At 45.6% G+C, this 15898-nt stretch overlaps 1 protein-coding gene across 1 annotated transcript in view; it reads right to left on the reverse strand.

Moving 5' to 3' along the window:
- Nucleotides 1-1185: 1185 nt before the first annotated feature.
- The window catches only part of BMP6 (bone morphogenetic protein 6), an 87077-nt gene continuing 72364 nt past the window's right edge, over nt 1186-15898 (reverse strand). Inside the window, exons 3-7 of the mRNA XM_042048983.1 lie at nt 12885-13033; nt 11475-11672; nt 3707-3783; nt 2720-2830; nt 1186-2628 (exon numbers count right to left, since the gene is read on the reverse strand). Coding sequence (XP_041904917.1) covers nt 2479-2628; nt 2720-2830; nt 3707-3783; nt 11475-11672; nt 12885-13033 — 685 coding nt within the window. The 3' untranslated portion in view covers nt 1186-2478. The remainder of the gene's footprint in view (nt 2629-2719; nt 2831-3706; nt 3784-11474; nt 11673-12884; nt 13034-15898) is intronic.

A 15898-nucleotide genomic window follows, 5' to 3' on the forward strand; every position in this document is an offset into this window, starting at 1 on the left:
AGTAGTTACTGTGCAAATCAAGAGTATTTTCAGCATTGGTAGTTGCACTGCATTTCTGCGTTCCCGCAATGAAGTGTAAATGGTTTCCTTTGAGACCAAAATACGTTAAGAAAACCAACTGAAGGGCAGCAGTAGAATATTTTTGTCTTCAGGTTAGATCTGGTTAAAAAGTAATCCTTACAAACTACTTACCGTTACTAGAAAGGCAAAAGCTACAGCTGTGTTGAGTCACTTTTGCCTCTAGAACTGTACTTAAACCCTATTTGTCTTAATATAGCTGCTGAAAGGTTGAAAACACACACACCTTTGGAAGATACCAGGCCACCATGAGCTGGTTGTTTCCTGTTAATCCTCTCAGCATGGGAGGTCTAGCCATAATGAAAGTGATGGCACTGTAACATGTGCCTGAACGTTACTGATGCCATAGTGTATATGTGTCAGGTGGATTTCCATAGGCTGCTGCCATCCAGCTCCAGAGGCACAACTATGCTCTACTTCTCTAGAGCCAGAGTGAAAAAATAGGTGCTGTTATAACTTCTCCATTAATGGTAAATGATCAGTTAGACTCCAGAGCTGACCATGTGTTTCCTATCCCCTGAATCCAGACATTGTGCTGACCTGCTCCTTAGTCAGAGTACCTAGAGAACAAGTAGTACAATGTTTAATATTTTTTTCCATTCAGCTCTTCTACAGTAGTGACAAATAGTTCCCCCCTCTTCTTGAGCCTTAACGTTTTTCCAAGCTGTAAGCATTGATAAGTTTGAATGCTAGGACCACACACTTTGTGATGTCTTGGATTATAATATGAATCTATTCTTTGGTGCATAAGATGTTCCATGTTAGACTTAACTGAAAGCCAAAGAATTTACATTGCAGAGACTGTCACGATACAAAGGCAACAGCAAACCAAGGACTGAATTCTGCTGTCTCATGTGCACAGAAACTCATGGAATGAGGATTTCTACAGGCTAATTTGACTAATCTGTCAAGATGCTGGGTTTTGTCCATCATATGGAGTAAGTTGGGTTGATTTTCTTTTTTATTAAAAAAAAAAAAGGCAAAACATCAATGAACTTTTAAAGCAGTGAATTTCTCCTGGTTCTTCACTTCACTGTCTGTCCAGAACTTTTGATTCTGTTTGATCAGAAAATGTGTGAAGGTGAAAAAGCCACAGTGAAAGAGAAATGTTGTACTGGCAGGTGTATTGGATCAACGTGTGTATATCTGCCTTTCAGGAAGCCTTTATTACATTTTTAACAACTTTCTAGTGAAGCACAATCTCATGAGTTTCTTGTATAAAATCAAAGTGGTACAATTGTTTACACTGAGATTTTTTCTAAATAAAAACTTTTTAAAAAAGCAGTCTTTCTATAAATGATACAGCACAATGAATATACAGTGACAAGTGCAATAAATTATAGCTTGTATTTACAAGAAGCCTTTTAAATGCAAGTAGAGGTAAGTGCATTTAATACAAGTTTAATATTGATCAAAACAATTTGCTGTTAGCTTCTGCTAGACAAACCATGGCTCTACGCCGCATATCCTTTATACCAGTTTGTTAGTTGCATGAGTTGAAAGGGAAAGATTGCAAATGTTGTTGACATTCTGTCTTCCTGTAAACAAACTGTTCAGCTAGAGAATGAATGGCCCCTAAGCTTTTACGTCTAAATTACAGCTGTAGAAGTGTCCTGACTTCCTTCCTGGGCAAGTGGTAGTAGATGAGGCAGCTCCATGTGGGGAGTGGAAGGAAGTTGCATAAGACAAGTGTATAAATTTGTATTGCTCAGTCAGATGGTGAACTGGGAAGACCAGCCAGGGTCTGAGTTCATGGTGTTTCTAACACAGGGTGCAGCCAAGCCATCTTACGCTTGCAAGATCAGAGTTAAACGGTGCTTGGAGCATAAGAGAACTGAAACATCTGCTTTGGCACAATTTTAGATGCTCACTGTCATGACAGTCTCCTCCTGACATCTAACAGTCTAGGTGCAGTAACTGGTCCTTCTGGCCAAAAGGATCTTGCATGAGATGTACACACTCCATGTCTGAAGTGCTAACACCACGTCCTTTAGCTTCTCTGCCTCTCCCTCTCATCTTCCCTCCCCACCCCCAAAAAGAGACCTCACTTGTTTTGGGTGTTGAGTGCCCATCTGGTAAAACTGCAGCACGTGTCCAAGCACCTGCTACAGGCCAAGCTGCTCTGTGAGATTAAGACCATCCCAGCCAAATAAAGTGTGTGGGCATTTTGCTGCTGCTGCTGAGCTGAGCAGCCACCATGGTGTAGGGTCAGTCTGCAAGAAGTCTAGCAGTTTGCTCGCACCCCGGGGGGTGGTCCCCACACCCCTTCCTCCCACAAGGCACATACATGGTGTTCTGAAGGGTGATTCGTCACATGGTTTTTTTCCCAAGATCATGAAAGCAGGGAGGGCTGTATCCAAGTTCATGGCAGCATCACAGAGTCCATGTGAAGACTGTTTGTCAGTGACATCCACAAGCTCTTACTACCATATTCCTGTATTTCTTCAAGATTACATTAGAATTATCATCAAAGTAAAGAACAGATATGGCATTTAGTTTGGTAGGTGCGCAGCATGGTTTGGGAACATAATCAGGATTCATAAGATGAACCTGTTGCCAAGAAAGAAAACACAACTGAGCCACTGGTATATTGTTTACAAATTCACCTGGTGCTTTGGCACTGAGCTGCCTGGAGACTTACCAGAGTTTGTACAATGGCATGATTGGTTGCGTTCATATGCGCGTTGAGTGGGAACGAGCACTCCCCATCACAGTAGTTGGCTGCGTAGCCCTTTGGAGCGATTATCCAGTCCTTTTTAGGGAAACAAACAGAACGTGGTTCAATAGACAACTGCATGCAATTAAGAGCAGCTGAAAATTTTCCACTAACTTCTTCCTTGAGGGTGAAAATGTGTTTTCACTGAAACTGCTTGGGTTTTAGTTGGCCTTTTTTTTTTTTTTTTTTTTTTTGTGTGTGTGCGCCATCACTTTTCCATGGACACACTGATTTTAATGTCTGAACAAAGGTGCACATCTACGTACAGCTCAACTATCATGAACTAAGAGGGCTTTATCCCTAAAACTCTTGCTCGGCTGCATTGTGGGGCTTGTGGTTTGGAGGCCTTTATGTTCCAACATTTCCTGCAGGCCCTCTGGTCAAACTACCTTTGAAATGTAATGTTTGATTGCACTATAGCCTGACCCTAAATAACTTACTCTAAACAACTCTCTGGCTTCATGGTGTTGCAACTAAACCCAGTTTTCAGTTTACCTACCGCAGGCAGTGCTAATTGTGGGGCAGGGATTGTGGAGGATTTCAAACAATGGCCAAGGTTAAAATCAGGGTGATCACTAGAAAAAAATTTAGTTAAAATCACTGCTTAACATCAGATTGTTTTCCTTATCATTAGAGGTACACAGATATAAGCCCTTGCCCGTACTGTGACTCCCATGAGTGACAGACAATGACTGTATACTTGAATCTCATAAAGTATCAAGCTTTCTCTGGATCTTATCAAATGTCACAACTATCAATATTTATTTGCCCTTCTCTGTGACTGGTTATAGTGAGGAGGCACAAGGGACATTTTAAAGCATAATGCCAGACTCGAGTGGAATTACCGTGACACTGTTTAGATAACATTTCATAACAAAATGTCTGGTTTACCCAGAGAGAAACATCACACACCTGCCATCCCAAGTCTTGGAAGCTAACGTAAAGCTCATGCTTTCTGCACGCTGTTTTTAAGTCACTGCTGTTGTAATCTGTTAAAAGAAAAAGAGCAAAACAAGAATTTAGAAAGTAAAACAGGCAGAGCATTGCTGGAGGGCACAGCTGGCCAGATGTGTGCATGCTGTGGGCTCAGCAGTGAGAAATGACGAGTTCCCTCCGCAGCCAAAAGGAAAAGGGTGTTGAGGGACATCTAAAGCAGGGCTGAAGCTTTTAAGATGCCTGTGGGAATGGAGGAACCCAAGTAACAGGGACTCGGTTATAGTTACTTCAGCTGTCTTTAAAGTGCTTGGAAAACACCTCCAGTAAAACAACTTCTTAAAAATAAATCTGCTCCTTCAGCCCAGCATAGGCTGCATCCTCACTGGGTGCTCACGCTCACCGCACTTCCTCGGCTGCCATTTCTGACTTGTGTTGACTTTGGGGAGCTGAATCTGCACACCCTCACTGAGAGAAAGAACTACAGCTCCAGGAAGGTTAATCATCACCTTGTGCCCCTGCACCAGTCTGCAGAAGCCCTCAAACAGCTTAGGTGGGCTGGGAAGCCATGTCCATGTTCCTCTCTGTGCCTTACCCCCAGCTTGCCTCACACATCTCATGTGACCCATCGCACCATCTCTGCCCTTGGACCTTTACAAACCATGCTCTGAAAAACACATTTCTTGTCTCCATAAACTGTGTATCTGCAGATGACACAGCACTGGACATGCTCTCGCCATTCACTTGCTCCTTATTGTCAATAAAAGTGGAGACACAGGATGCAAAGCCCTGACCAAGACCTTCTCCCTTGCCATGGCACAATGTATGGGGATGTTTCAACCATGCAGGAGCTGCTCCTGATGATCCCACAAAGAGCAGCTTTTGCCAGCGAGTGGAATTTCCCATTTATATTTGGAAAGAGGGGTGGCTCGGCATGCGAACACCTGGAACCACAGTGAGTGGAGGAGCTGAGCTGTGACAGAGGGGCCTTTCACCTCCAGGTGGCTGCACAGATCCACCCTGACTGGTGGTTGCTGATTTTGTGACACCTCAGGTGGCTTCTGGACCTCGGCAGAGCAGCCACAGAAACCACTTTTGCAGTGGGGTGACTTGGCCACCAGCTACAGCTGCTGATCCTGTGCTTTGCACTCAGTGGTAAGCATGAGAGGAAGAGATGGCAGCAAATTCAGCCAAGCAGCTTGGGACCCCAAGTCCCCATCCATGTTTTCCTCCCACGCCTTTCCACAGGGGCCTCCTCCTCCTCCCTCACAGCCCTCATTTGCAAGTAAAGGCACTCCTTTCAGCAGGCAGATGCCACAGGCTGATGTGCCTGCCTCCTGCTGCCCTGGACCTTCCAGTTACCACCCCCTGGTGCCCCTACCATGGCTCAAAAGGGCACCCTCCCAGTGCAGCTTTCCCCAGATGCAGCAGCTGGGATAGAAAAATATTTTTAGTGACTTTTTCCTTGGCTCTGAATAAGCCTTTCTTTTTCTTCCCTCCAGCACCCCCCCCAAAGTTTGGGAACTACAAATGCAAATATTTATTCAAAAGAAAAACTATAATACTAAAAGCACATCCAACTGACATTAAGGGCAGCACAGCAGTACAGCTGGGTACAGTTAACACTGAGGGCTGAAAAAAACCGTCCACCTCAAGCCCAGCTTCCCAACCACTAAAGATTAGAGAGTTGTTTTTAGAAGCAGTTGGGTTTTAAACTCTAAGGATTGCATTTCAGACTTTCAATAGCTTCGCTTCAATCACGGATTTAATCAGGTGAGCAGAGCTGGTTAACAGCCTGCTGCAGCATAAACATTCGCTCTTCCAGGAGCACACGGTAGCAAGAATGGAGGCGAGTCTCTCTATTCAAGCTTTCCATTTTCAAACCAGACATACCCAGTAGAAACCAGGGTGTGGTGGTTTATTTCAGATGAAGCTTTCCAGCCCCTGGCTCAGCCCAGGAGCAAATTTCTAGCATGAGACGTTTTGAAATGATTTGATCATAATGAGGGGAAAAAAAAGAGAAGATACTTTTAGTGATCAAAGGCTTTCATTAAAGTACCTGAAAACATAACCTAATTGTTCTTCAATGGGAAATATATAGTTTGTTTAGAGGAAAACTATCTGTATTTGACAGCGGAGTTGATCTATTCACAACTGAGTGGGCAAAATGATGCTACGTTCCAAATCCAGCTGCAATTTACCCAAATCTGCTACAGGAAAGGGGAGAAGGCAAGGGAGGCAGAGAAAACAGGAGTGGGAAGGAAGGCTGCAAGCAATCACAAGTTTAAGAAAACACAGGGGCGGAAAAAAAGAGCTGCTTAACAAGCTACACCAAGCAGAACATGTTACGAACGTGTCCTCTCTCACACTACCCCCAAAAACTCGCCTCAGCTCACTGGTCGGAGTCACCTGATTCACACTCCGCATGGAGCCCTGGCTGCTCTCCACCCAAGGCAGATGCAGACAGCTCTACCTCCTCACTTGCCCAGCTTCACCCTTTGCTTTCCTAAATGTTAACACACTAAACATCTTCTCTCCCTGGGTTTACACTCTTCCCTGTTTATCCCTCACCCCAAGATCCCCTGTCCTCTTCTTTTGTTATGTGTTTGCCTACTGTATCTACTTTTTGGAAGCTATTTTAGCCTAACTTTAGGGAAGTCACAAACCTTTAAGCAACCCTTAGCAGTGGCTTTCTGAATTGGGGAAAAAGATGCAGCAATACAGATGCACATAATCATTCCCTACAGTTAGGGGCTCAGCATATGCCTTAGAGCTACGTACATTGGATGTATATCCAGTTATGGGCCTGAAAAGAAGAGGAATACACAGAGTCACGGGGTTTTGGCAGTGAGCTAAAGCTCACTGAGCTACTGAAGTTGGCTTCCACAACACATTTTCTCCAAAGCCTGGAAAGCAGCATCAGCCACCCCAGGTCAGCATGCTCAGCTGTTTTAGCCCAAACTGCCACTCAAGGACTGCCAAGAGGCAACAGGGTTTGTGCTCCTTCCCGCCAGCCTTGCAGCAGGGAGCCAGGAGGGCCAAGAGCAGGCAGCCTGCAGAGGGGAGGTGCTGCAAACAACTGCCACAGGGCTGGCCTACACTGCCACAGCACAAATTGCAAGGATTGCTCGCCAGAGGCCTTCAGCATCTTCTGGGAGTTTAGACAGCTGCTTTGGGAGCTCCTGTAGGCTCCTTGTGGGTTTAGCAAAATTGTCTCTATTTTTTCCCCTGAACATACCAATTCAGAAACGCTAACTTGGCATTTACAAGGCACTGAATTTAATCATACTGCAAACAATTTTGTCTAAAACAGAGATTTAAAAAAAGCTCAAACCTCTAGTTCTGCACTTAAAAATAACTCCTGAAGCAGCACAGTTAAAACAGCACAGCTAAGATGGCTTGTCTCTGTGGTGTCTTTGCACTGAATGTTGTCTGCTTTCACCGGGACCCAAAGTCTAACTTTCTGCAAGCACAGATGTTTCTCTTAAGGCTGGACACTGGCATGTGTGTTGCTGAAAAGGGTGAGAGAACAGCCTGACCCTAATGGTCTTCCTCCTACAGATACTTCTGCACCCACCTTAGATTTCCTATAACCTCTCCCACATTAAGTGCTGGCAAAGAACATATAAATATTTACTGAGGTCGATCCATCTGAGAATACCCTTGCTGCTCCCAACATGCCAGTTTATCAAATTCCACACAGTAATTAATTGCTTCTGTGATTCAAAATAGCTTTGACAGAGGTCTCCAAGGCCAGCCCCTTCTTCTTGGTGTTTGACTTTGGTGATTTGTCTGGATAAAGCTGGTGTAAACTGATCACACAGTTAATAGCAGCTCACTTCACATGAAAGTGATCTGCCTGGGTGGGAAGAAGGGAAGATGTTGGGCTGACGTAAACCCGCATGTGAAGGCACATACAGAAATGCTGGCCACGCTGCTCCAGTCTGCATCCAAACACTGTACTGAAGGGAAAACTATAGTGAAGGGAAGATTGGCTGCCAGATAACGAGGTTCATTAACAAGGCCCTTGCCATCACAACAGCACTTGGCCTTATTTGCCTTCCGTGTTTGCGCATGCTGCCCTTTGCGGTATCTGCTTCCCGTACACGCAGGGAAATCTGTCTGGTGCCTTGCATGTCTGCTGGAAGGAAAGGCCACTTGAAGGGCTTCTCCATTTTTTGTGGAGCACCTCACACCAGTCCTGGGGGCCCTAGGATGGCTGAAGAGAAGGACCTGAAAAGGGACTTGGCTTGAGTTTCATTCAGAGCAGCAAGCGCAGTCCAAAGTCAGGCGTTTAAATCCTCTCCATGAGGAGGGGCTGACAGGAGGGGATGTGCCTGAAGGGTGACTTGCAGAAGAGAAGGATTATCGCCACTGGATGAGGAGATAGCCCTGTGCAAAAACCGTAAATCATGGAGCTGGCTGAAGGGCAAGAGGGTCACCACCTGTTATGCTGGACAGTCCCATCTCTTTGGTCAGCTGGAGGGTCAGCACGAGTCTGAGAGCATGAGTTCAACCCACTGCAAGATTGCACTGAGCAAGGGCCTCCAGGCCCTGCCAACAGCAGAGAAACACCTGCCCGCTCCTCCCACCCATTGTGCTCCTCCATGTCCTGGGCCAGAGCTGGCATATGACATTCAGCCTCAACAGATGAAAATACTCCTTTTCTTCCTGCTCATCCTCCTCCTGCAGAAGAATTGAGGCTCCAGGAATGCAATGACGCAGGATTCTATGTCAAAGCAGTTTATAACCATGGGAGTTGCTCAGTTCTGCTTTATATAAGGCAGTGATAATTATGTGTTTATAATACAGGGAAATAAGCATTCTTGGCAAAAAAATACAGAGCATTGAGAACCTTGTGCCACAGCCACAGCCTTAGCATCTGAGCCCTTGGTACTGACTTCAGGACAACTGCACATCAAAGTGAGCATAATGGGGTCCCTTTCCCACACTCAGCAGCATGTTCTCACCTAACTCCCTGCCTCCCCAGGTCCAGTACCAGCCCAGCAGCATGTTTCATGTGCTCCAAACTGATTGAAGTACTTGCCACATCTCGAGAGTAAATGGGGCTTTTTGAAACATCCCATCCCAAAACAACTTACAGCATCTTTTGGGAAAGGGATTCCTTTTTGGACTGAAAAAAGAAAACCCTGTGTATTGATTAACATAGAGGAAGGAATCTACAAAAAAATCTACAAAATCTAGCAATCGACAAAAAACCCCCATCAAAACCAAACAACTGCCTTGCTCTGCAAGAGAGAAACTGCTCTCAAGCCCTGGTAGGCAGCAGCAATCCTAGCTTGGGGAAGAGCACAGACCAAAAATTTGACAAGATGTGAGACACAACAAGAGAAGAAGATGCCCAGTGAGGATGCACAGAAGGGAACTGCAGCATCCCAGTTCTGCAGCACCCACTTTGGGTCCAGATGCATCAGGGCACCCTCAGAAGAGCTGGACAGCCTTCAGGACAATCCCTGGACTTGCCTTCTGCTTCATCCTGGGGAGAACACTTCCTCAGCCCCACCATGCATCAGCATTTTTTTATCCTCCCAGGTCAAAAAAAGAGAAAAAGGCCCTGTGATCTCTAATGCTAAAAACTTTTTGTTCATTGGTGCGCCTCTTGGACTGTCAAATCAACCACTTCTTAAAGAGAACTGTCTGAGAGTGTCACACTTAGAAAGGAAAACAAGATGATGTAGTCTCTCTTTTCTAAACACAGAAACCAACCAAACATACATTTTAACTTTAAATTCCCTTCCTTTCCCCTGCCTTAAATCCACAGTCTCACTATACCTTGTTGACTACTCTGCTGCCAAATTCCAGGTTTTAAATTAAAGCTGGCCCAAAATAAGCCCACGAGACCACAGAATGCCAGCTATTTTTTCCCTTTTTGTCATTTTAGAATTTTATGACCTGATGTGTGGTGTAGTCAAGAAAACAGCAAAGTACAAATGGCCCTTTTTGCCCAACATATCTGCTCCCCCTGGGGCTTTGAGTCACATTGCCTGATTTAATAGTGTGAAAATTTTGTTTCAGCACTGTGAATTTTGCAGAGCCAGGGAGAGAAACCTGGAGCTTATCCTGACTCCAAGTGCCAGTAGCACCGCAAAACAGCAATGCAGCAAGTAACTTCCCCAAAGCACTGTGAACGCATTAAAAAAATGGCTCTTGTGAAGGGAGCACAGGAGCTGAGCCTACCTGAGTGGGAGAGCTGCCTGCACAACAGCTGGGCTTACAACACCCAGCTGAATAAGCCACCTGTGCCCATGGCAAGCTCATCATGCAGGAAAGTAACTCCGCAAGTAGCTACGATGTCCAGCTTTAAAACTGCAGCATGGAAAACTGAAGGAGACCAGGACCAAAGCAGGTCTCAGCAATCTAGACCCACAGAAGGTGCTCTCATGGCAGATTAGATGGTAAGTCCTCCAGAAATGCCACACTGGCACTGGCCAGCCTCCCTCGGTGAAGTCAGGCTGCAGAACTGAGTTGCTCCTCCTGCCCTTAAAATCCAGGAAGGGACATCTCACACCCAGCTGAGTCTGGCACTTGTAAGGCATGGCACAGGAACCCACAGCCATGCTGCAGAGTGCACCACAAAGACATGCAAAGGCCCCTAAGTGGCCAACTGCTGCTGGCACACACTAGCCCAGAGGGCAAGTCCATCTCCACGATGGGCTGGAACAATTGAGCTGAGTCAACACACGGCCATGCACAAACCCTGGCCACCAGCCCTGGAAGGGCTCCCAACCTGGCTCTGCTCCCTGCAGCATGGAGCCACCTTGGGTGCAGCTTGGCTCACCCACAACCCAAGCATGCAAGAGCAGGGAACAGCCTACAGATTCCCACCAGCTAAGTGTCAGCAATGCTGGCTCGTCTCCTTCTGCTGTGTTTGGACATAGACTAAAAAAATACAACTGCCTCTCTTCCTTGGGGCATAGTAATTTCCAGACATGGGAAAAGCAGGGATCCTATTGGAAACGAAGGGGGCAGCATAAGCAAATTAATCAAGCAAGCCTTGGAATAGGCTGAAATGTTTGAGAGAAAAGAAGGTACTCAATGAATAAAGGGCTTGTAGCACTGTGGTGCTGGAAAACAGACAAGACTTAGAAGACTCAATTTCTGCCAAAATATCATTATTACTCTATTGCCCCACCAGCCCACAACAGCACTCACGAGCCTGTTGTAGAACACCTACAATGTGCAACCTCTCCACAGTAAACAGGCAAACTTCTTTGCCTGCCTGGAAATGTACTTCACCATCTGTATGCTGATGTTCTCACAAGGTTAAAAACAATAAAGCATCTCGTGCTGTCCTACCTTGTTTTTTTCCAAAGAAAACTGAAAGAGGACTCTGCTGGGAATGCATATGTGCAACACCATAAATCTCAGTGTATACAGAGATGGAGTCTTTTAAATACTGCATTTCACAGGGCATAATTCTAGACAAATACTGCATAACAAGCAACCTACAAGCACAAGAGTTGTGGTTAAAATACCTCACCACCTTGAATTCAATGGATGCAACTTCACATGGGGGTCTGGGCTCCATGCTGGATTCAAGAGGACTCCTGTAAGTTTCATTATGTGAGACCTCCTCTTCCACAACCTTGCGGATGTAACCTATTCGCCCAAGGAAGAGCATCCCACCTCACGACCCCCTTCTTGCTTCTGCACTCCAAAGCAACCAGAGCCATTACAAGAAGTCATTCCAGCTTGTGTTGCACAATTCCCCGTGCTCCATGATTACCTGTGACACTGGACACCCTTGAAACGTCCTGAGTCTGGGTGGAACGGTTTCGACTCTGCTGCCTGCGCCTGCTGGTCGCTGACCTAGTGGTGCGTAGGTGAACTTCGCTCACTTTGAAGAAGGCCACCATGAAAGGCTGCTTGTCATAAGGGCCATCTCGCCCTACCAGGCCTGCTTCTCTAGGGTTTACACTGAAACCTTCAAGACAAACAGAAAAGGGAGTGTTAGAGAAACAGTGCAGTTGGATTGCTCCTTTCAACAACCTGGTATCCCCATAAGCAGTGTCTCCTCTCTTCTTGCTCAGACTCTTCTTTAAACACCAAACATTCCTTTCCTGCCACTACGACCTATGGACATTTTTATGACAGCACTCCACCCATACTGGACAAGACCTTACTGCAGCATCTGGTTCCTTGGTTCCCCTTTGGCATCTCTAGTACTGTTTTGGCTTTAAAATTATATAGATAGATATGTAAACACTAAACTCAGATGTGTCATGAAATTCATTCTGCTTCCTGTGAAACACAAGAAGCAGACATGAGATTAGGAGACCTCTAGGGACAGCAGGGGTCAAAGAGATGGTGTGCTTTTGTCAGGAGCACGGTGATGGGCTCTCAGCCCAGCTGGGGAGGTAGGGCTGGCAGTAACATTTCCTCAGGGAGATGTGGACAGCCCCTCTAATCTTACTTGACATCACAGGTGTACCAAACTCTAGCATGAAGCAATAGAAAGAAAACAAGGTTGGAGACTGGTTCCTATAGAAGACAAATGTCACGGTCATCTTTTTGGTCACCTTCTGCTCATCTAGATCCTCTTCACTGCTTATCTTCCAACACTCAATTTCATGCTCTTTTGCAGTCTTTTCCTTTCTTCTCCACCTTTCAAAGTTTCTGTAGGCTGTGAAATGCTGTCATTGCAGCTGCCCCACACAGCAACCACATCGTTTCTCCAGCAGTGATCACACGTCAGCTTTGATGAGATCTGAGCATCAACAGCAGCCACAGCCCCCAGGAGGGCTGCCATAAACCCACATGGGGAGGTACATACCCATCTATCTGCCTCTTCTCTTCCTCTCATCCCTAAAACTCACCCCACATCGCATCCCAGCTCCATGCCCCCTTCTACCTCTAATACAGAAACTGAGGCCCTACCCAAACCCACCTCCACCAGATGGTCCTGGTACTGTCTAGAGACACCTGACCTCACTCAGACATGTCCATCATGGGACAGCCAGAAAATGACAGCCCACCACCTGTGCCCTCAGACATCTTGCTCATGGTGTTGGTTACAGCTGCCTTACAAACTCAGAGTGCTCACCCTGCCACATCCCAGCTGAGTTCTGTTAGCACCACTTCTAAAGAGCATCCAAGAGACTGAGGGGTGACTCAAGTTACCTGGCCCATAACCTACCGTCCCGGGTCACCACGCTCAGCTGCAGTCCCATGTTGTGCTGGGGGTTCATCACCCACATATTACTGGTGGCAGTGACGTCGAACTCCAGCCAGCCCTCCTCCGACGCCCACACCGCCCGCATGTCCAGCAGAAACAGGTCGGAGGCCCTGCAGAGGAGAAGGGTAATGACAAGATTGTGATGTTGGGGATTGTCTCTCCTGGCTTTTGCTGTTACAGAAACAAAATCTGAAAGTTACAAGTTATGTTAATGTCTAAAACAAACAAAACAAAACAATGTCTTATATCTGCTTGTTTGTATCCAGAGTTTTGTCATGAGATGCATATACTTTGACACGTGAAATTCAGGAGTATAAAGGTTTTCACCACTTTCTAAAATGGAGGAAAGCAATCCTAGTCCTCAGGGCGGTCCATTTCTCCACAAGCAAGGGATTACTAAGGCACTCTTCTTCCTGAAGAGTGTAATGCTAGCCCTGACATTACTTCATTCATACATTTATTAGGTTCATAGCCAGTGGAACCACCAGCATGACCAGGCATTCAATGGCTTTTGCCACAGGGGTTTCATGGTTTAAGCTCACCATACACAAACACAGGCTTACCTCAACTGACCAAAATACAGAACCAAATAAATGGCTAACCAAGCATCAAACAGTGAAGGAAAATGAACCACTAAAGGCCTCTAAAGACATTTTTCTGAGGCTTATCCACAAGGATTGGACGCCTTGTTCCAAGGCTGCTGGTCTTGCCCCATCTTCATGGGCTTCAGCTTCAAATGCTTTTAAGTCTGTAACTTTTTTGCAGCATCAAGTACTCACCCAACCTCCATTTAATGAAATCAGCTGCAGAAGCACCCAGAGAGATCCCACGTACATTTTCTCACTGTATTAGAGACATAACTTTCCTGTGCTAGAAGGCTACAGTTTCCACCCTTTACCTGTGGCCATCACCACAAAATGGATATCAGGTGTCAATCCCATCTTCATCTCTTTTGCCCCCTGGATTTTTTTCTAACAACGTAAAAGAGAAAACAGAGTACCTGTCTCTCCTACCCACCAAAGGTTAAGTTCATAAAAAAAATTTTGATTGAGTTACGTTTTATTTTTGGCCAACTACTATGTCATACTGCCCAGCAGCTTGGTTTGCATGAGATCACACATGGAAAAATAAGCACTTAAGTGTACTAGAGCTCCTAGTGCAGCTATTTTTACAGCATGGAGGCTTTCCTCCACCTCACTGGTAGCTGCACACTCTGTGGTTGACTCAGCAGCCTTTCCCACAGGAGTCTTTGCCACCATTCTTCCAGCGGGAAGAGGGCTCAAGATCAACTCTGACCTTCACCTCCAACGGCAGCAAGCAGCTAAAGCTGGCCAGCTGCTACATGTTTTGGAAACCTTAAGGCTGAGAGATTTGGGCTTTCCCAGGCAGGGTATATAAACTGAAGTGTTCCTGAAAGGCAACTGCAAACAGCAGCTGCAGCTGTGACCACTCTTTCCCTCTCCAGTTTTAAGAGAGGAATGCACTTCTAGATCATTCCCACCTCTGAATATGACTTAAACACTGGGCCTCTCCAACGCTTGAAGTCAACTATATCTGAAAAGGGGTTTTCCTAGCACCTGTTCCGACCTTCCCCCTCACACCAATTGCTTCCTGATCTCTGTACTCTGTAACTCCTCTGCACAAGCAACCCTGGAAGAGCAAACCCTCCTGAACACTGAAGCACACACACAGGAGCAGTCAGGTCTGAAAAAACATGAAGAGGAGGCAGAAAGTTTATATTCCCATCGCCTTGACCTTTGGGAAGGCACATGGACATCAGAGAGCTGTAAAGCCAAAATGGTCCACATGACAACATGTAGCCCATTCCCCTGAACTCCAGGGAGGATCACCTATACCCATGTCATTCCTGAGAGATGTTTGCCTGACCTGATCTTGTATATCTCCAGCCTCAGGAACTTTCTCATCTTTCTAGGGAATTGAATGGATTTCACTTGAACTTCCCCTCCCCCCCCCCCCCATATTATCTAACTTAAATGTCACAACAATATCTTCTTCTTGTTACAACAATATCTTCAGTCTCTCCTTACAAGCCCTGTTTTATAGACTTAGACTCCTCTCATTGTTTTTTATTAACCCAGCTCAGATCAAGACCTCACTGATGCTGAGTAAAGTGGAAGGATAATCCTGATGCATCTCACAGACTGTGCCTCTACTCATACACCTCAGAATATGATTTTGGCTTCTTCACAAAACTCACACTGTTAACTCATGTTCACCTTGTGATCTACTATAATCCTTAGATTCATGCTGCTGAACTGCAAAGGACACAGTCGTTCCCTAGGGTGTATCTACATCAGTGATTTTTCATGTCCAAATGCAATTGTCCTTTCCATCAAATCAAATTGCCCCCCACTCCACACTGAACCTCCACAATTATTAGATTACTCAAAATACAGTCTTGCCTTCCAATGGGTGTCCCCCATTTTAGTGTCCTCCACAATTATTAGATTACTCAAAATACAGTCTTGCCTTCCAATGGGTGTCCCCCATTTTAGTGTCCTCCACAAATATATTAAGAAAACTGCCTGACCAAAGAGCAATTCTACCAAACAAGAATGAACAACTTTATCCCAGTCTGTCACTCTCCCTTTGGAAAGATTTTAATTCCTTTGTAAAATGAAGAAAAATGGACAATCGGGCTTTCCAGTCCAGTTAACTCTCTGCAAAAGTTCTCATACAGGACTGAGTTTCAATCAGCTCTGCTATTCAGGTGACTTTTGTATTGTTCAACTGGACGAAGCCAACACCGAAGGTTCACCCCTTAAGTATTTTAGGCCGCAGTGGATGTGCAGTCAACACATCTGAATACCTTTTCTTACAGCCTCTTTTCAATCAACCCTTGTCGCCCAAGCCTCAGCAGGCTGCGCAGAATTGCACATCATTACTAGTTTCTATTCTGGCATGAAGGTTTTAAAAAATTATTCAGTCACCTATTCCCAAAGACAAAATTAGGG

This window comes from Corvus kubaryi, unplaced genomic scaffold (assembly GCF_017639235.1).
Source record: "Corvus kubaryi isolate FWS band 111438036 unplaced genomic scaffold, C.kubaryi_AGA036_p1.0 69, whole genome shotgun sequence".
In the NCBI taxonomy this organism is placed as follows: Eukaryota; Metazoa; Chordata; class Aves; order Passeriformes; family Corvidae; genus Corvus; species Corvus kubaryi.